The sequence below is a fragment of the Saccoglossus kowalevskii genome, chromosome 8 (genome assembly GCF_978046115.1).
Source record: "Saccoglossus kowalevskii chromosome 8, keSacKowa6.1, whole genome shotgun sequence".
In the NCBI taxonomy this organism is placed as follows: Eukaryota; Metazoa; Hemichordata; class Enteropneusta; family Harrimaniidae; genus Saccoglossus; species Saccoglossus kowalevskii.
The window spans coordinates 22962830-22978416 of NC_140648.1; the positions used below are offsets into that span (position 1 = coordinate 22962830).

Sequence of the window (15587 nt, forward strand, 5' to 3'; positions counted from 1 at the left end):
ATACGCATAAATTGATTACGTGTTACGTTTAATGTTCGATAATGGTATAAACGTCATAAAATTGAATGAATGCACCGTGTGCACGTGATCATGCGATAGACATTTTCTTATCGCATTGCGGTGTCAGATGAATTGTAATAAAGTTGTAGATAAACAGTTTTATTTTGAACTAGTCGGTTTTAAATTTTAGACTTCATTTTTGAATATATTATCTGTAGATAAAATGTGTCCCAGTGGAGTACAACCTTATAAAGACGACCAAAACATGAATGCATTGTGCTCCGTTGCATTTGGTCTCGATAGTATATTAACTCGGACCTGCCCACGTGGTTTCTACTGTAACATGATAACGAGTTCGCACGGTGTGTGCTGCCCGCTGAAACGTAAGTATTTACATATTTTATTTTCATTTTCCATTGCGAAATCAGACTTTAAGACGTCACAGTTCCTGTCCTGTCCCATGCTACGTATGCAAAGCGCGTATATTACATTTTGTCACAATTACATTTTTGAAACGCTATACAACGATTGTAACGTTTCAATGTCTACTGTGCTCAGTAGCGACAAATTTAATTGTTACGAACTGCTACTTTTAACAAATAAATAAAAAAGTCTCTAATTTATTCCTCATTTATATTATGGGTTAATTAACATATACACATCTTCGCAAGTGTTTTCAAATGTTATTGCTTTTTCTCCGCCAACTAGGTTGTTAAACGTAACTCATTTAGAGAAAAAAACATCTTTTCTGGGTGTTCAAGACCGTAATTTTATATACATTCATTTGCTCTATTTACCAGTTGATGTGTGTTATTATATATATATAAGTTTTGGTCGACGAAGCAAATTAACCAACAACAAACAATATTATGAAATGATTGCAAGTATATATACTGCTTGTAGATACAGTTGTATGACCTATTACAAATTACTCTGTTGTTTCCTCTCTTTTTAATACCAGCGCCCTTTTTTATAGATCCATCAGAACCCATCTGCCCCAATGGCGATGATTACTATACAATTACGGGAACAGATGTTAATTTCTGTATACTTCCACTGGATGCACCATTGGGTCTTACACAAGGGGATTGCCCGGCTGATTATTTTTGCCATCCTTTAGACCTCGGATACAGTATATGCTGTCCAGCAATTTGTAAGTCTTCTCTTTCACTACAAATCGTCTTCAGTGGTGATTGTTATTGCAATTCTCTTTTCAACTATTGTTCACCGACACGATGCCAATGGACTGGATAAAAATGACCACGCAAAACATTTATGCGAAACCGTAACTCTTGGCGCATGCCACCATACTGGATAATTGGTGACATCAAGCGTTGATAGTATGTGTATTTATTTATATCTGTAGCTGGAGATTGCGTTGTTAATGGAGTTCTGATTCCGAATGGCGGAGTGATTCTGATGCCAGACTGTGTGTTATGGTGGGTATTACAGATTTAATAATAATGTCGGCTAAAACACAGTGTATTTTCGTAGCATCTTCTTTGGTGTTCTCTATTCAATCTCATATTTAGTGAACGTGAAGTAATAATTAGCAAACCCCATCTTAAAACCTGTTGACGAAACTATGATTGGTAGCACATGGATCGGCGATCACATTCTCACTAGTAAATGTTTTGTTCGTATTCTCAGTAAATGTATAGACGGCGCCATGGCATGCATAGAAGAATTACCATGTGGTAAGTAACAACATCACTAAAAACAAGTTATTGTACCTACAATTATCAATTAAGTATAGTATATAAAACGTATATTTGTTTTTGTTTTTTTCTTTCTAGATGAAATATGTCCGAACGGAGGTGATCCATATGTAGAAGATGGTGTTGGAACAGTGTTCTGTTCAGGAGCTCTTCTGACATCAGAATACTATGCAACGAGAATAAAGCATTGTCCAAGAGGATATGAATGCACTGCGCTAGATTCGAGTGGTCTATCGGTGTGCTGTCCTATCAGTGAGTACCGTACACTAATTAGTTTTAACCGACTGCTATAAAGTACACTCTGACAACACCGTACATTTAATTTCACGCGATTCCCGTTTGTCCTGTTTATAGGAGATCCGATTGGATGCCCCTGTCCGCGCATTCCAATAGATAGCTTTCCAGTATGCCTATCCAACTGTGACAATTGTATGAACCATCCGCCATACGACATTTGTTGCATTGATGAGAAAGCGTGTCCAGGAGGCTGTGTTGGATTCATTAATACTGTTGGTGGGTTATGTTCACGTTATTTTTTACTATGGTAACATGCAGTATATGCGACATACAAGTGCAAATGTGTTCAATCTGTAGCACCTGTGTTTGATTCAACAAATGACCGGAAGTGTTCATCCATGTATAATATATTACAATATGTACTACATGTGCGCTCATTATTGTGGTTTTCTATTGTTTTTATAGGTTACTGTAGATATGATTGTGAATACTTTATGCCAGGAGATACTATAACAGTACCACTATGCACAGAATGGTATATACTTTAGAAATACCTTGTATATAAATCGATTGGCAATTCATTTATATTTACGTAGGTAATTTGTGTTGTCTAATGTACATTGTTTATTTCTTGCAGTCAATGCACAAACGCCGAATGGGACCCCTGTACCACAGACCCATCTTGCAGTAAGAAACATTCTGTTATGGCTTACGTCACAATGTTATTTTCGTGTCCATTGCATGCGCAAACGGTAATTTACATAAACAGTACTGGCGCATCTTCACCGGGAAATGTATAACGTAACTATTCTCTCGTTTGATTTTTTTGTTATAGCTTGTGTTACTCCACAAACGGACGATGTGGGTAATGTAGTCACGTGTTTGACAGATGCAGATTGCTTGCATGTATATGGCTTCACATGCATTGATAGGATATGCTGTAACGGTGGTAGGATTTAAGTTAAACATTATAATATGAACGTTGATTTCACTTGATCGTCTGATGTTGAAACTCACCAGCAATTTCTGTGAATATCGTTAGGTGCTACATTTATGATACAAACATTAGTCCAACAGTAGTATTAAAATGTTTACTTTGAATTAATTATAATTTACCCCGCCATGTAATCCGTGTTATGTACTTGCTTTACTTTCTATGTCAACAGCTACGAGTTTATATTTTTCTTTGTGCCAGTTTGTTGTACTTTTCGACAATACCAAAAAACGCAGTATTTTGTGACATCAGTTTGACAGGAAATCGTTATACTGTTTTAGATCAGATCGTAGTAATATTTGACTACTATTGTATAATACAGTTTTTTTTACCAACAGACTGGGTTCCTTGCGAGAAGCCCTTGTTAGCTGAAACTGGATACCCGTACAATTGCGCATTTACAGAATGTCCGACTGGATATTCCTGTGTGCTTAATTTTGAATATGGTGCATGTTGTCCAGGTAGGGTCATGCTTGTAAAAAATGTATTATGGCCATATATACTGAACTAACATATTTTTGTGCAAATTGTACGATTCGATCTGTCGCAATATGTACACAATGTCATTAACAGAGGTATTGCAGAAATAGTAATAGCTCGGTATCTAATTGTACAGATAAATACCCATGCTGTCTTGAACCTGAATCTGGACCGTGTGAAGCATATTTGCCACGATGGTATCACGATTGCCGGGATAACAAGTGCAAAGAATTTATTTACGGTGGATGTCAGGGGAATGATAACAATTTTCATACTAGAGCAGATTGCGAAAAAGAATGCGGAGGTAAGCAATGTGCAAATGGAATTTACAGTATCCCAGTTTATAAATACGGATTCCTAACAAAATGATAGAATTCATTTCAGTAATAATTAATTACAGATATATGATAATATTTTAAAATTATAGGTGACTGCTGTTTACCTGTTGATCCTGGTACGTGTAAAGGTTCCATTTCCAGATGGTACTTCGACTGTGAAATAAATGAGTGTATAGAGTTCATATACGGAGGATGTGAAGGAAACAACAATAATTTTGAAACGGAAGAAGCGTGTAGACGACATTGCGGTGAGCAACATGTCATCTGTGTACTCGTAATGGCATAGATATTACAAGAATATTAACACACATCACTGCATGTGATTAGTATCACGTGAATATCATTATTGTATCTTTTTCCAAAAAAAGATGGACCATGCCCGTGTCCTGAAGGATTTCTGGGTCAAATGTGTTGGTTGAATTGTGACGTTTGTGATGAACATGCATCAACGACGCCAAACTATATTTGTTGCGACGACGGTAGCTGCCCGGCACCAGCATGTCTTGGAGGAGTATACACGCCAGGTAATTGAAATTACAGTATAGATACAACAGCTTAGAGAATATCAGCTGACCTTCGCTTTTCTGTGCTTAGTCGAAACCTGTCCTTTTATTGGCTTTAGTCACGTCTTATATGCATGGATCTGGATGGCTTAAGTTTATGTCCCAGAACTAAATTGACTATAATACAATTGCGACTACAAAAGTTTAAAGTGGAAACAACTAAGTAGACCATAGAAATCGAGGTACAGGTACCGATCAGCCCGTTGTAGTAACTATAATTGCCTAAAATGGTAAATTTATATGCGAATTGATCGAGAAAATGCCCGCGAATAACATACTACGCGTACGCAATATGTGTAATATATGAAATCTACTACACACTCAAGAGAATATCACCATACAACGTAATATAATGGATATACCATATCCACGGAATTGCAACGCCGTGCTCGGGGATAATCTATCACAATGTATGCTATTATCCCCCCCCCCCAGAGAACCCGTATATTCGCCTCCAAAATTATTCTCTCACACAACCTGTACATGAGCGTGTATGGCTGTTTCTGACCAAATCAAACATCTCGATTGCCAGAATCTTTGGACCACATTTCCCACCACCTCAGTACAATATTTTGCCCATGTATATTTATTTTTTATTTATTTCTAATTTTGGCTCAAATGGACTTAAAAATATTTGAAAATTTAAAGAAATTGCGAATGGTGACACATGTTGACCCTTGCGCTTCAAAGAGATAATAATTATAGACACTCACAATTTTTTTTAATTTTCACAGAAGGATTTTGTGAGTTGGACTGCGAGTATTACTCGCCAGGAGATGTAGTAAACGAAGATTGTGAAACATGGTAAGAGATTGGTTTTTCTGATTATCTTCGGTTAAAGCGCGGCAGTCGTAGCGCAGCTCATGTGCGATATTTGTGTTGATAAATATTTATTTTCCCACAATCCAATGCGCTCTTCTAATGGAAATCATGAGTACGAGGTTTAACCTGAGCGCGACTTGCCTCCTTTGATACATTCCAATCACCTAAAAATACCTAATTAATTCTTGGTAACGTCTCAGTTTGTACTCGTTGATCTGCCAAGTTGCCATCTTTGTTTATATGAGACCCATATGTCTCGTGCATGCCTGGCGTGACGACTACCGCCCTTTAAGTTCCATTAGACTTATTATATTTAACTAATACGAAACTTACAATCGTATAATAGATTTAAATATTCTTGAACAAAACATTTGTATACTTTCTATCAGCGTTTGTAGAGAAGGGGATTGGATTTGTCGACCTGACCTGGCATGCGGTGAGTACATGTTACTTTTAAAATGTCGTGCATACAGACATTTCAATTTCAAAATTAATACAATAGTAAGTTCGAATTGCTCGACTGTAATTGTTTTTTGTGTGTTGCAATGTGTGACAATGATTGTTTTCACAGGTGGACCATGTCCTTGTCCAATCGATTTTGTACCGGAAGTGTGCTGGGTATCGTGCGATGAGTGTATTGCAAATCCTGATCAGGATTACCTTTGCTGTTCGGACATTGAAAACTGTCTGCCTCCTTCATGCCTGGGTGGACATTATATTGAAGGTATTTCAGCGTTTAAATTTGGAAATGGTATGGGTATAGTTAAGAAATATATATCACATCATATTTGTGTGTTAACAATATACACTGTACTAGTATAATGATATTTACATGCCCGGTGCTATGACGTTTGTAATATGTGGTGATTTGATTGAATGCTGCACGACAGTATTCGACAAACGCCATTATAAAACTCTTTACATCCATTCTTAGGTTACTGTGAAAAGAACTGTACTTACTACAATCCATTTGAAACGTATGTCGAAAACTGTGAAATATGGTAAGCAGCAACAACGTCTACTCCACACATGTATTCCCCGCAGTGAGTGTAAAGTAACAATATTGTAATTGCTTCCCCGATAATCACTGTGTGATGTTTTACAATAGGTGCAAAAATAATTCGTATATAAAAACATGTGTTCGAACTCAACAGTTATTAGCTCCGACATTACCAACAACTGGCACTGTAATCTCATGCAGAATCAGTGGAAAACAAAACCCAACAATCAGCTTGGGTGAAAATAACGTTCTGTTAAACCTGTCCGTGCAGTAATTGGTTCTCTCCTAGTGAATGACACCAGTGACCCGACAAAGGGGCGGGGGTACTTTGTATAACATCACACGAAACAAATTTCAACATTTTTGCACTGCTGTAAACATCGGACACTGCTTATCGGAAAAAAACAACAATAATAATATTATTACTTTACACTCACTGTAACTACCATTTATGACAATCTGATTAAAATCTGATGTAGTGTACGGGCTTTAATTATTTTGGCTATAAACTTGTTTTAATTTTATTTTTTATTACTTTTGTTATTAATGCCTTTTTATTTTATTATTTTACTTTGATTTTTTGTTTAATTCCGCCCTACATACATCTGATCCAACGCCTATGTAAGTCCCGTTCAAATCTCGCGTAAGTAACAGCCAATCACAGCCCCCTTTTATACAGGCTGTCGGTTGCTTACTTTTCAGTGTAGAGATACTCTACGGGCAATCTTTCTGTACATTATATTTTGCCCACTTGAATAAACCATTAATAGAAAATTGCTAGTATATTTTTATTTACAAAAGAAATTCCACAGCATTTTACAATTTTTGTCATTACATTGAATATTTTTTTCACTTCCAACAAATGTGTACACTTCCTGGCACGGATCTAGAAGCCGTACCTACACACGATTTGGTGACGTCACAAAATACATGACCTTCAATCGGGGTCATTTCCTCGGTATATACGAATTGGTATATAGAAATTACAATAAAGATACTTAAGACATTGCACATAAGGTAAAACAAATCATGTGACAATATAATGATAATAACGGTAATAAATCCTAGCTTTAACAGTTGAACACAACGATCATATAGTCAGTCGGGTGACGCCGAGGGTCACGCACTTGTTGCAAAATGGCCGTGTGGTTGAAACTGGGTCATGGCGTGACGGGCGAGGAAGACATCATTAAACACTCTCAAAATCACAATAAAACGGGGAAGTGGTTGCCTATTACGGCGTAGCCAACATGGGAAATAAAAAAACGCTCAATACAAACGACACGGATTCGAATCACACTAGATACACTCACCAGAACCGAAGCAATCAGAAACGAGCAATCGTTTTGGCTTTTCCGTTCAACTCATCGGAACATTGGAGTAGTTAGAAAAATGAACACCACTTAACGACCAACGTCGTGGCGTGGTACACAAGCGTGCCATCAAAATAAAACAAAATTAGCTTGAAAGAGACAGTGGGTTCCCGCTCAGAGCTACCGTAAAAGCGTAATTCAAATAAACTGAAATCTCTCAAACCGTAAACAAGTAAGCAAAGAACGTCGCGAAAAAATAATAAACCTCACAAAACTCCACCATGCAAAACTGAATGAATAAATAATAAAATAACTTACGTCTTAACCTGGACGACGAGCAATTTGTTCAACAGTTTCCAGTCACAAGAGATAAACAAGACCCAAGTCAAGGTAAGTTTTGTTAAAGCGTCGATGGCGTTCCCTATATCACGAAAACAATTCAGGCAACAGACGAATATCTTCTGTGGTGTGGTGGAATTTATACTGTGTGTGCGGAATTGTTGATTGAGGGTTCGAAGCCAGCAGTTAACATTTTGTTAGAAAGTTTCACAATTAAATAAAATATCCAATGATACCAGTATATTTATTTCATTATTTTAACAACTTGCGATGGTGGAAGTTGGTCAAACATGAGTTCTTACACCTAAATAAGTATCAAATATTTATCCACTCATTTATTCTCTCAATTTAACAACCTTGTAGAGGTGGAAATTAAACAACAGGTATTTACTCACAAGTATAATGGTCAATATTTGTCCATACATTCATTTTGTCAATTTAAGAACTTGTAATTAAAACACCAAAATAAGTCTAAAATATTTGTCCACACATTTATTGTCACAATGTAACAACTTGTTAATAGTGGAAATTACTTAAACGCGACTTGTTTAATCAGTTGACATCAATGCAACTTACCCGCAGACAGTGCACAACAGAGTATCATTATTGAACAATTATGAACAGGAACGTGTCTTGGCATTAGGTTTAGGGTCGGGTCGGGTCAGGTATGGGCAACGGAATTATTAACAGAAACGTGTCTTGGCATTAGGGTTAGGGTCGGGTCAGGTATGGGCAACGGAATTATTAACAGGAACGTGTCTTGGCATTAGGGTCGGGTCAGGTATGGGCAACGCAAATGGCAAACACCCAATTGGCAAAATGTACACTAACGGGTTATGTCATGTATATAGTTTACACAAGTAAAACACAAAATTGCCAATTTTTTGGACAATTGTAACTCAATAATAGAAATATGTTGTATTTCTATATATACACACACTATATAGTCTATATAGTGCAAACACAACCAGTCAATCCATCGTGGTCTTGTGGATCAGATCCCTACATAGTGATCAGGAGGACCCGGGTTCAATTCCCTTGCCTGCCCATCTTTTTCTCGCAAACAATAAAGCTCGTGGTACAGTGGACAAGACAGTGCGGTGGGAACTCAAAGATCGCAAGTTCGAATCACGGATTGGACACTCCTACAAAAGACATGAAAGACGTTAAAAACCTAAACAACGGATTCAAAAACTGTAGTCAGAACACAAGAATACTAACTCACATGGAAGCCAGTCGAAGTCGACGAAGAATGAACACAGTTGACAGCTGTAGGTCACGTGCATCAACATACACGAGGAGCATGGCTGCTCTCCAAATGGGTCCCTTCTTTTGTATTGACCCCCGAATGATTACTGATCCCCCTTTCTAACTCTTCCCCCAAAAATAATATATCGCCCCTTTCAAAATGTAATTACCCACAAATTAATAAATATTCATGAGCACAGAAACTGCCACGTCATGAATAAATTAGCATAATTAAAAAAAATGCATAAAGTGTAGGTACGTCTTCTGGAGTCCTGCCCACTTCCTGATACATCTTCGCCAGCCAAGGTCCGTTTATTCAGTCATCGCTTCAATTTTACATCAAACGCCGAGTATATTATCTAGAATGGAAGCAAAAAAACTAAGTAAATCATAATGATTAGAACACTGTAAATAGCTATATAAACAATGCAACCTGATTTTACCGTCCCACGACATCGACGCAGAAAACTGGAGCAAAAAAATATTTCCTGATCAATTGCGATGTGTCCAGTCCAAATCAGCCGTGTTTTTCTCGGTCGCTAACGTCGGTATAATCCGCCATTTTATTTGAGTGTGTTTGCTACCTGACTCTGCCCGGTGACGTCATCATGTGCGCTATAGAAGGAGATCTGTGATTCGTTGACTAAAATCGTCGATAGTTGGTCTCTTGGAAATATCGTTACATAGGCATCGGGTCAGATGTATGTAGGGCGGAATTTTAAAAAAATTACAAAATCAAAGTAAAATAATAAAACAAGGCATTAATAACAAAAATAAAATTAAAATAAGTTTATAGCCAAAATAATTAATTAAAGCCCGTACACTACATCGGATTTTAATCAGATTGCATTTATGACTACGCCAAGTGGTCGTTTCGCTCCGTTAAGGTGTTACCGATATACACATATATCCACACGAACATTGACGCGACATTACCCGGGGGCATTTGTGTAGTAATTTCGAATATGCTCTCAGTATTGTGCCCGTATTACCATTAGATTGGCCATCAGTGTTCATAGATTAGAAATTTGCCTGATCAAAATTACATCAACGATAGCAGATAACAATTTGTACCTTGTTGTATGTATTGCACGTATTCTTGAAACAGTTAATATAAACTGCGTTTGTTTAAATCTATTTAGCGAATGTAGAAACGGCAAGTGGTACTGCAAACCGGACCCTGATTGTGGTAAGTTAAATTTTCAAGAAGTGCTTCTGAGACTAAAACATTATTGGATGTCACTATGTAAAAATGTTTCCATAATATTAATTTGTATAGAGAAGCGTAGGTAAACGGGTAAGGTGCAGTACAGTTTATATAAAATTTAATTTAAATGCACCGTGGTGTGTACTACATATTCTATGGCTCACTAATAATTACTGCGTGGGTGTTTGTAATATTATAGTTCAACCACCTTGCCCTATGGGAATTCCTTTAATTGGTGCTGATGGGATTCCGTTGGTTGTGATTCTCTTGATAAGCAGTGTCCATTTGGCTACCATTGTTACACCCATCCAACTGACTTGACATCAGTGTGCTGTCCAAATACAGATGAGTGCACACTACTCATTTAGTTCATGAATATTCGCGAATCATTAAAATTTCAGGAATAATATATGCCTGGAATATACTTGTAGAATGTGTGGATGGTGCATGGACTGTCTGGTTCGATAGAGATAACCCAGGAGGTACTGGGGACTGGGAAACGACATCCCTTGCCATCGAGTTGTATGGTGATAACATGTGTACCAATCCATCGGCGATACAAGTGCAGACCCTTGACGGTATTCCTGCAGAAGATACTGATGAAATATTCTTGCATTATTCACCGGACATTGGCTTTGTGTGTCGGATGGCAGATCAGCCAGATAACACTTGCCTTGACTATCGAGTGAGATACTGCTGTCCAGGTAACACATTTATTATATTGTGTATTGCAGGAAAACCGGTATACATTCACATGTTATGTTTTCTGAGTCACAAATTAATTAATAATTCCTTTAAAATAGTTGTGTCACCGTGTTCCGCGGGATTTCCGATAATTGTTGAGATGTTGTCCCGTGGTTAAAAACATTGATTCCTCGTTGTGGCATGTCCGATAACGTTGTGTAATATGCAGTATTATATGTGTAATTTTGGTTCAAACAGCTAATCCCCCGTGTGATGGTGAATGGTCACAATGGTTCGACGAAAACAGTCCAGAAGAAGGGATTGGCGATTTAGAAACGCTAGCAACACTATGTGAAAAGACGTGCAAACGACCCAGCGCAATTCAAGCCCAGACTATTGATGGCATACCAGCTGAATTAACAGGCGATGTGTTACTCAGCAATGATATCATTAATGGATTTGCTTGTTTGAATGAAGAACAGGACGATGAGAAATGTGAAGATTATAAAGTCAGATTCTGTTGTCCTGGTAAATCAATATTCACAACAAATGTGTTTTTACGTTATTTTAGTTGAATATTTGAATTTGAGTATTACTTTGAATTGAATACTTATTATAAGCGAAAAACTGTCTCGTCTCATTAACCATGTTTTTCATTCATGTAATATCATTATACAGAACAGCCAGATTGTGACAAGTGGACAAAATGGTTCAACACCGATAAATCATGTGAAGGTTTAGATGCAGATCGTGAAATCACCGCCGTAATCCAAGATGAATATCCAAATGAAATGTGTAAAAATCCGTTATTCATCCAAGTTGTTGTCGCCGCCACTGAACAATCTTCATCAAGCACCGGGCAGGTATTCCTACATCACGATGTCGATCCTGGATTTGTTTGTCTTGACAAAGATCAGCCAGCTGGTGATCAATGTCATGATTACAAAGTTCGATACTGTTGTGATGGTACGTATTTATATACAATTAATATGTTAACTATTACGTACGAACTTGTCATTTCACAGACAAAGTTGTGATTGCTGCATTCGCACCTGAGCGTTTCCATGAGGTGTAAAATTATTTCCTGAGAGCTCTGAACGTCACAATGCTTCCTTCCAGAACAACCTGATAAACCCGGACAATGCCCAATGGTACCTTCTATCGACGATGTCCGTCCAAAGGGTTACTGCTACTATGAATGCCAAGATGATACCGATTGCCAGGGGAAGAAAAAATGCTGTGCTTCTGGAATATGTGGCACCATTTGTATGGATCCTTTGTTCCCATGTTTCCATGAGGGCGTTATTTTCCAGGAAGGCGATGGCAGAAAAGAAGACTGCAATACCTGGTAGGTTATTAGTGAATGTAGTGGACATTTCGTTACGTAATACTAAAGATGAACTAGATACATTTATTATTAATTTTTATTCAAAAAGCTATATTGCATTATGCTAACACCTTGGTTCGAAGTCGCTTATTTTCAAACATATATTATATATTCTTGTTTAATTTTGTTGCATTGCTTGATGGATTCAGTTATAGTGTGGACGTTGAACCCAATATTTACATGACAATCGTTTGGGACATTTCAATTCATAACGCATCTGTAAATTGGAAAACGTACATGCAACCAGTAAGCATGTAAGCGAAAGCAACTTCAAAAGAGCGGGTGAAGCCAGAAGGAGTAAACAAACTGTATTAGTATTACAAAAATATTTAGTGACACTGGCAGAAATGAGCGAGTGTCAAACAGCTCTACAAGTTATGATACACCCTGTCTGGGGCTTATTATTTTTAATCTCTGTCCCAATATTTGTACTTAATATGGCAGTTTATTCAATTAAACTATTTTCAAATGTTCGGTTCCTATCATTACTTATAATAACATGTTATTGAATTGCGAAAAAGATCAATATTTGGTTGTATGACAATTTCCCACATTTTACCCTATGTAAAACAATTTTCCAAATAAAACAAAGCCAGCAATGCTCTGATGTCATGTAGTCGAATAGCCTAACCCTGAGTACAGTCCTGTAGGTTGGTCTCCTTCCGCTGATCAATCGGCCCCCCACAGTACTGGGAAGTCGCATAGACCGAGGATTCGACACCCGCCTACAAATATATGGCGGATAACCGTTCTGCCGTTTTCATGATTGTAACCAGCTAAAACATCTATCGACCAACCTAGCGATCACAAATACCATTTGTGGCCGAAAAATGAACCTACTGTACTGGAACATTGACAAAATCTAGTTTTACGCAACGAAACAACGTTTTGTTGATAAATACGTCAAGAACAAGATGGCGGCGTGTATTTTCGGTTGACGTTGGAAAATGTCGATTTGATCGACCGTAGTAGGTCTCTTATGTAATTTCCCTTCCTGTTCAGGTATTTAGAATAGTTGGACGTATCGACCTTCTCATTTTTTAACTGCAAAGCTGAATGCCTCTTTAATCGCCCGAACATTCCTTCACAATAGTGTCGAATTCCCAGTCTATTCGACTTCTCAGCAATGTAGGGGCCGAATGATCAGTGGAAGAAGGCCAACCTACAAGACTGTACTCAGGGCTATTGAATAGCCGTGACTGTCAGCACCGGTCGTATTAAAAATTTCACAATCCGTAACCGGAACATAAATCTCGCTGCTATGTGTATCCAGCATTTGGTGTCACGTCTCTCAATTTTCTATTCTTAGCTGCATTACATATATATTGTTGAGTTCAAACAATTGAGTAATTTACAGTAATGTTGCAGTTGTGCCGGCTGACACTGTGTTTTGCAACTACAATACTGCATGATTTCTTATTAACCAGGTTTTTAGTCGTATTGTTCACACCATCACTAATACAGCTTTTTAATACATACTGTAAAACATGTCTTTTTCGCGACCATGTCTTTTTTGCGAATTTAGAACTCATTCGCTAATTCAAGATGTCGCTAATGACTTTATTATAAATTCAAAATGGCCGCCAGACAAAGAAATCAACAATGACAAAAGAGATTCGCTAAATCAACATTTTACCACAATTTGCTAAAATTGCATGCCGCTTTTTCGACATGTTTTACAGTACGTTTAACAACCAAGTACTTATAAACGTTAAAACGCTACATTTCTCAGGTTGGATCACGAGGGCGCTGACAGATGGTCATTTCAATGTTTCGTGATGATATTATGAGAAATGCATTCTGGATGATAATAGGACCCTTTTCTTCATATGCAATAATGTCAAGGAAATTAGGAAAGAAATGAAGAAATAATAATTTTGTAAAAAGTTCTTGAGCGATTGCTATAATTATAACATTCTTAGCTTGATTGATAATGTCAAATCGCAGTCAACACAAAATAATGAATGCTACCTTGTCTTTCTTATTTAGTTACCATAACGTATCCACCAAATTCGATTTCGTGCTTAATGATCCGTTTCAACCTTATGTCAAATTAACGTTTCTGAAGTGCCAATCCAAGCAGTCAACAGTCTGTGTGTATGATGATTCTATAGTGGCCAGTTGAACCATCATAATAACACATGTAAGCCAACCACTTAAATTACATCAGTCTAATGACAATTATTATATCCTTTGACAGTTACTGTACGAGCGATGGAACTTGGGCGTGCACAAAGATTCTGTGTGGGGATACAGGTACGTTTTATTTAACAACTTATATTGTTAAGTTCTAGATATTCGGACCAAAGCAAACGACAAAATTGTCCGAGTCACAATCTTCTACATTTAATACAACTACGTATCTCAGAAAGCAGATGGGAATTTTGAATTGCCTTAAGTTAAACTTGGAAACTATTGTAAAACAATTCATGTGAAGCAAGTTTGGAAATCTCGTTTTATTCATGAAATATACCATGTATATGGATGTTATTGACAATAAAGGTGATTATTACATCCATAAAATATTATAAAATTAAAATAATTCATTTCATTTTCTTTACAGTTATCGAGGCAGTCGAGCTCGAGGCTACCGCTGAAAGACTGACAATAGGCTGAGATAACGCTTGATTGAATTCATCTATTTAAGTCATCCTTTAATCGGCAAACCCCCTCTTGGCAAATAAATTATACGATCAATAACTATGGCTGGTTACGACAGCTAATTAATATTCAGTAATTGTTCCTTCGAATTTATTCAAATAAACTCGGCCTGTAAATAATGTTGTTGTTGCTGTTGTTTTCGCACTTTTCGGACGACAACAATATGACCACCATTGAAGTAAAGTTAAAACATACCCATTGGCAGACTATTCAACACACAACAGGGTAAATTAACAATTACTGTATACAACAAAAAGGTGATACGAAAACATTGAGCACGTGTCATTCTGGGTAATAATTGCCTTGTTAAGAAGACACTTGCATCAATCAGACAAGTGATATTGATGATATCAGAGATTCATATTTGACTACGCGCTAATTATGTCTGCAAAAACAACTTTTCAAATGTTAAGGTTAGTCTTTCTCTGGTAAAATCTTGGTTTAATTGTTTAGATGAAAAAAATACAATATCCCTTTAAACAATGAATGTGTAAGCACATCGAATGTGTTACGAATGCATATCGCATTGTAAGTGGAGTACCAAATTTATTTCTTTGACATGTGATTAATATGGCATATACTCTTTTCGACAACCG

At 37.1% G+C, this 15587-nt stretch overlaps 1 protein-coding gene across 1 annotated transcript; it reads left to right on the forward strand.

Annotated features, from left to right (window-relative positions):
• The first annotated feature begins 223 nt into the window (after positions 1–223).
• On the forward strand, positions 224–15110 carry LOC146739448 (uncharacterized). The gene is made up of 24 exons (XM_085502793.1): positions 224–383; positions 962–1153; positions 1367–1439; positions 1651–1697; positions 1797–1970; positions 2073–2231; positions 2421–2490; positions 2593–2642; positions 2791–2904; positions 3288–3410; positions 3566–3733; positions 3857–4015; positions 4136–4291; positions 5065–5134; positions 5542–5588; positions 5724–5876; positions 6087–6153; positions 10195–10241; positions 10661–10963; positions 11202–11471; positions 11622–11909; positions 12063–12291; positions 14531–14586; positions 14894–15110. Exons 1-24 carry the CDS (start codon positions 224–226, stop codon positions 14944–14946), a joined length of 3228 nt encoding a protein of 1075 aa, XP_085358919.1. The 3' UTR covers positions 14947–15110.
• The last annotated feature ends 477 nt before the right edge of the window (positions 15111–15587 follow it).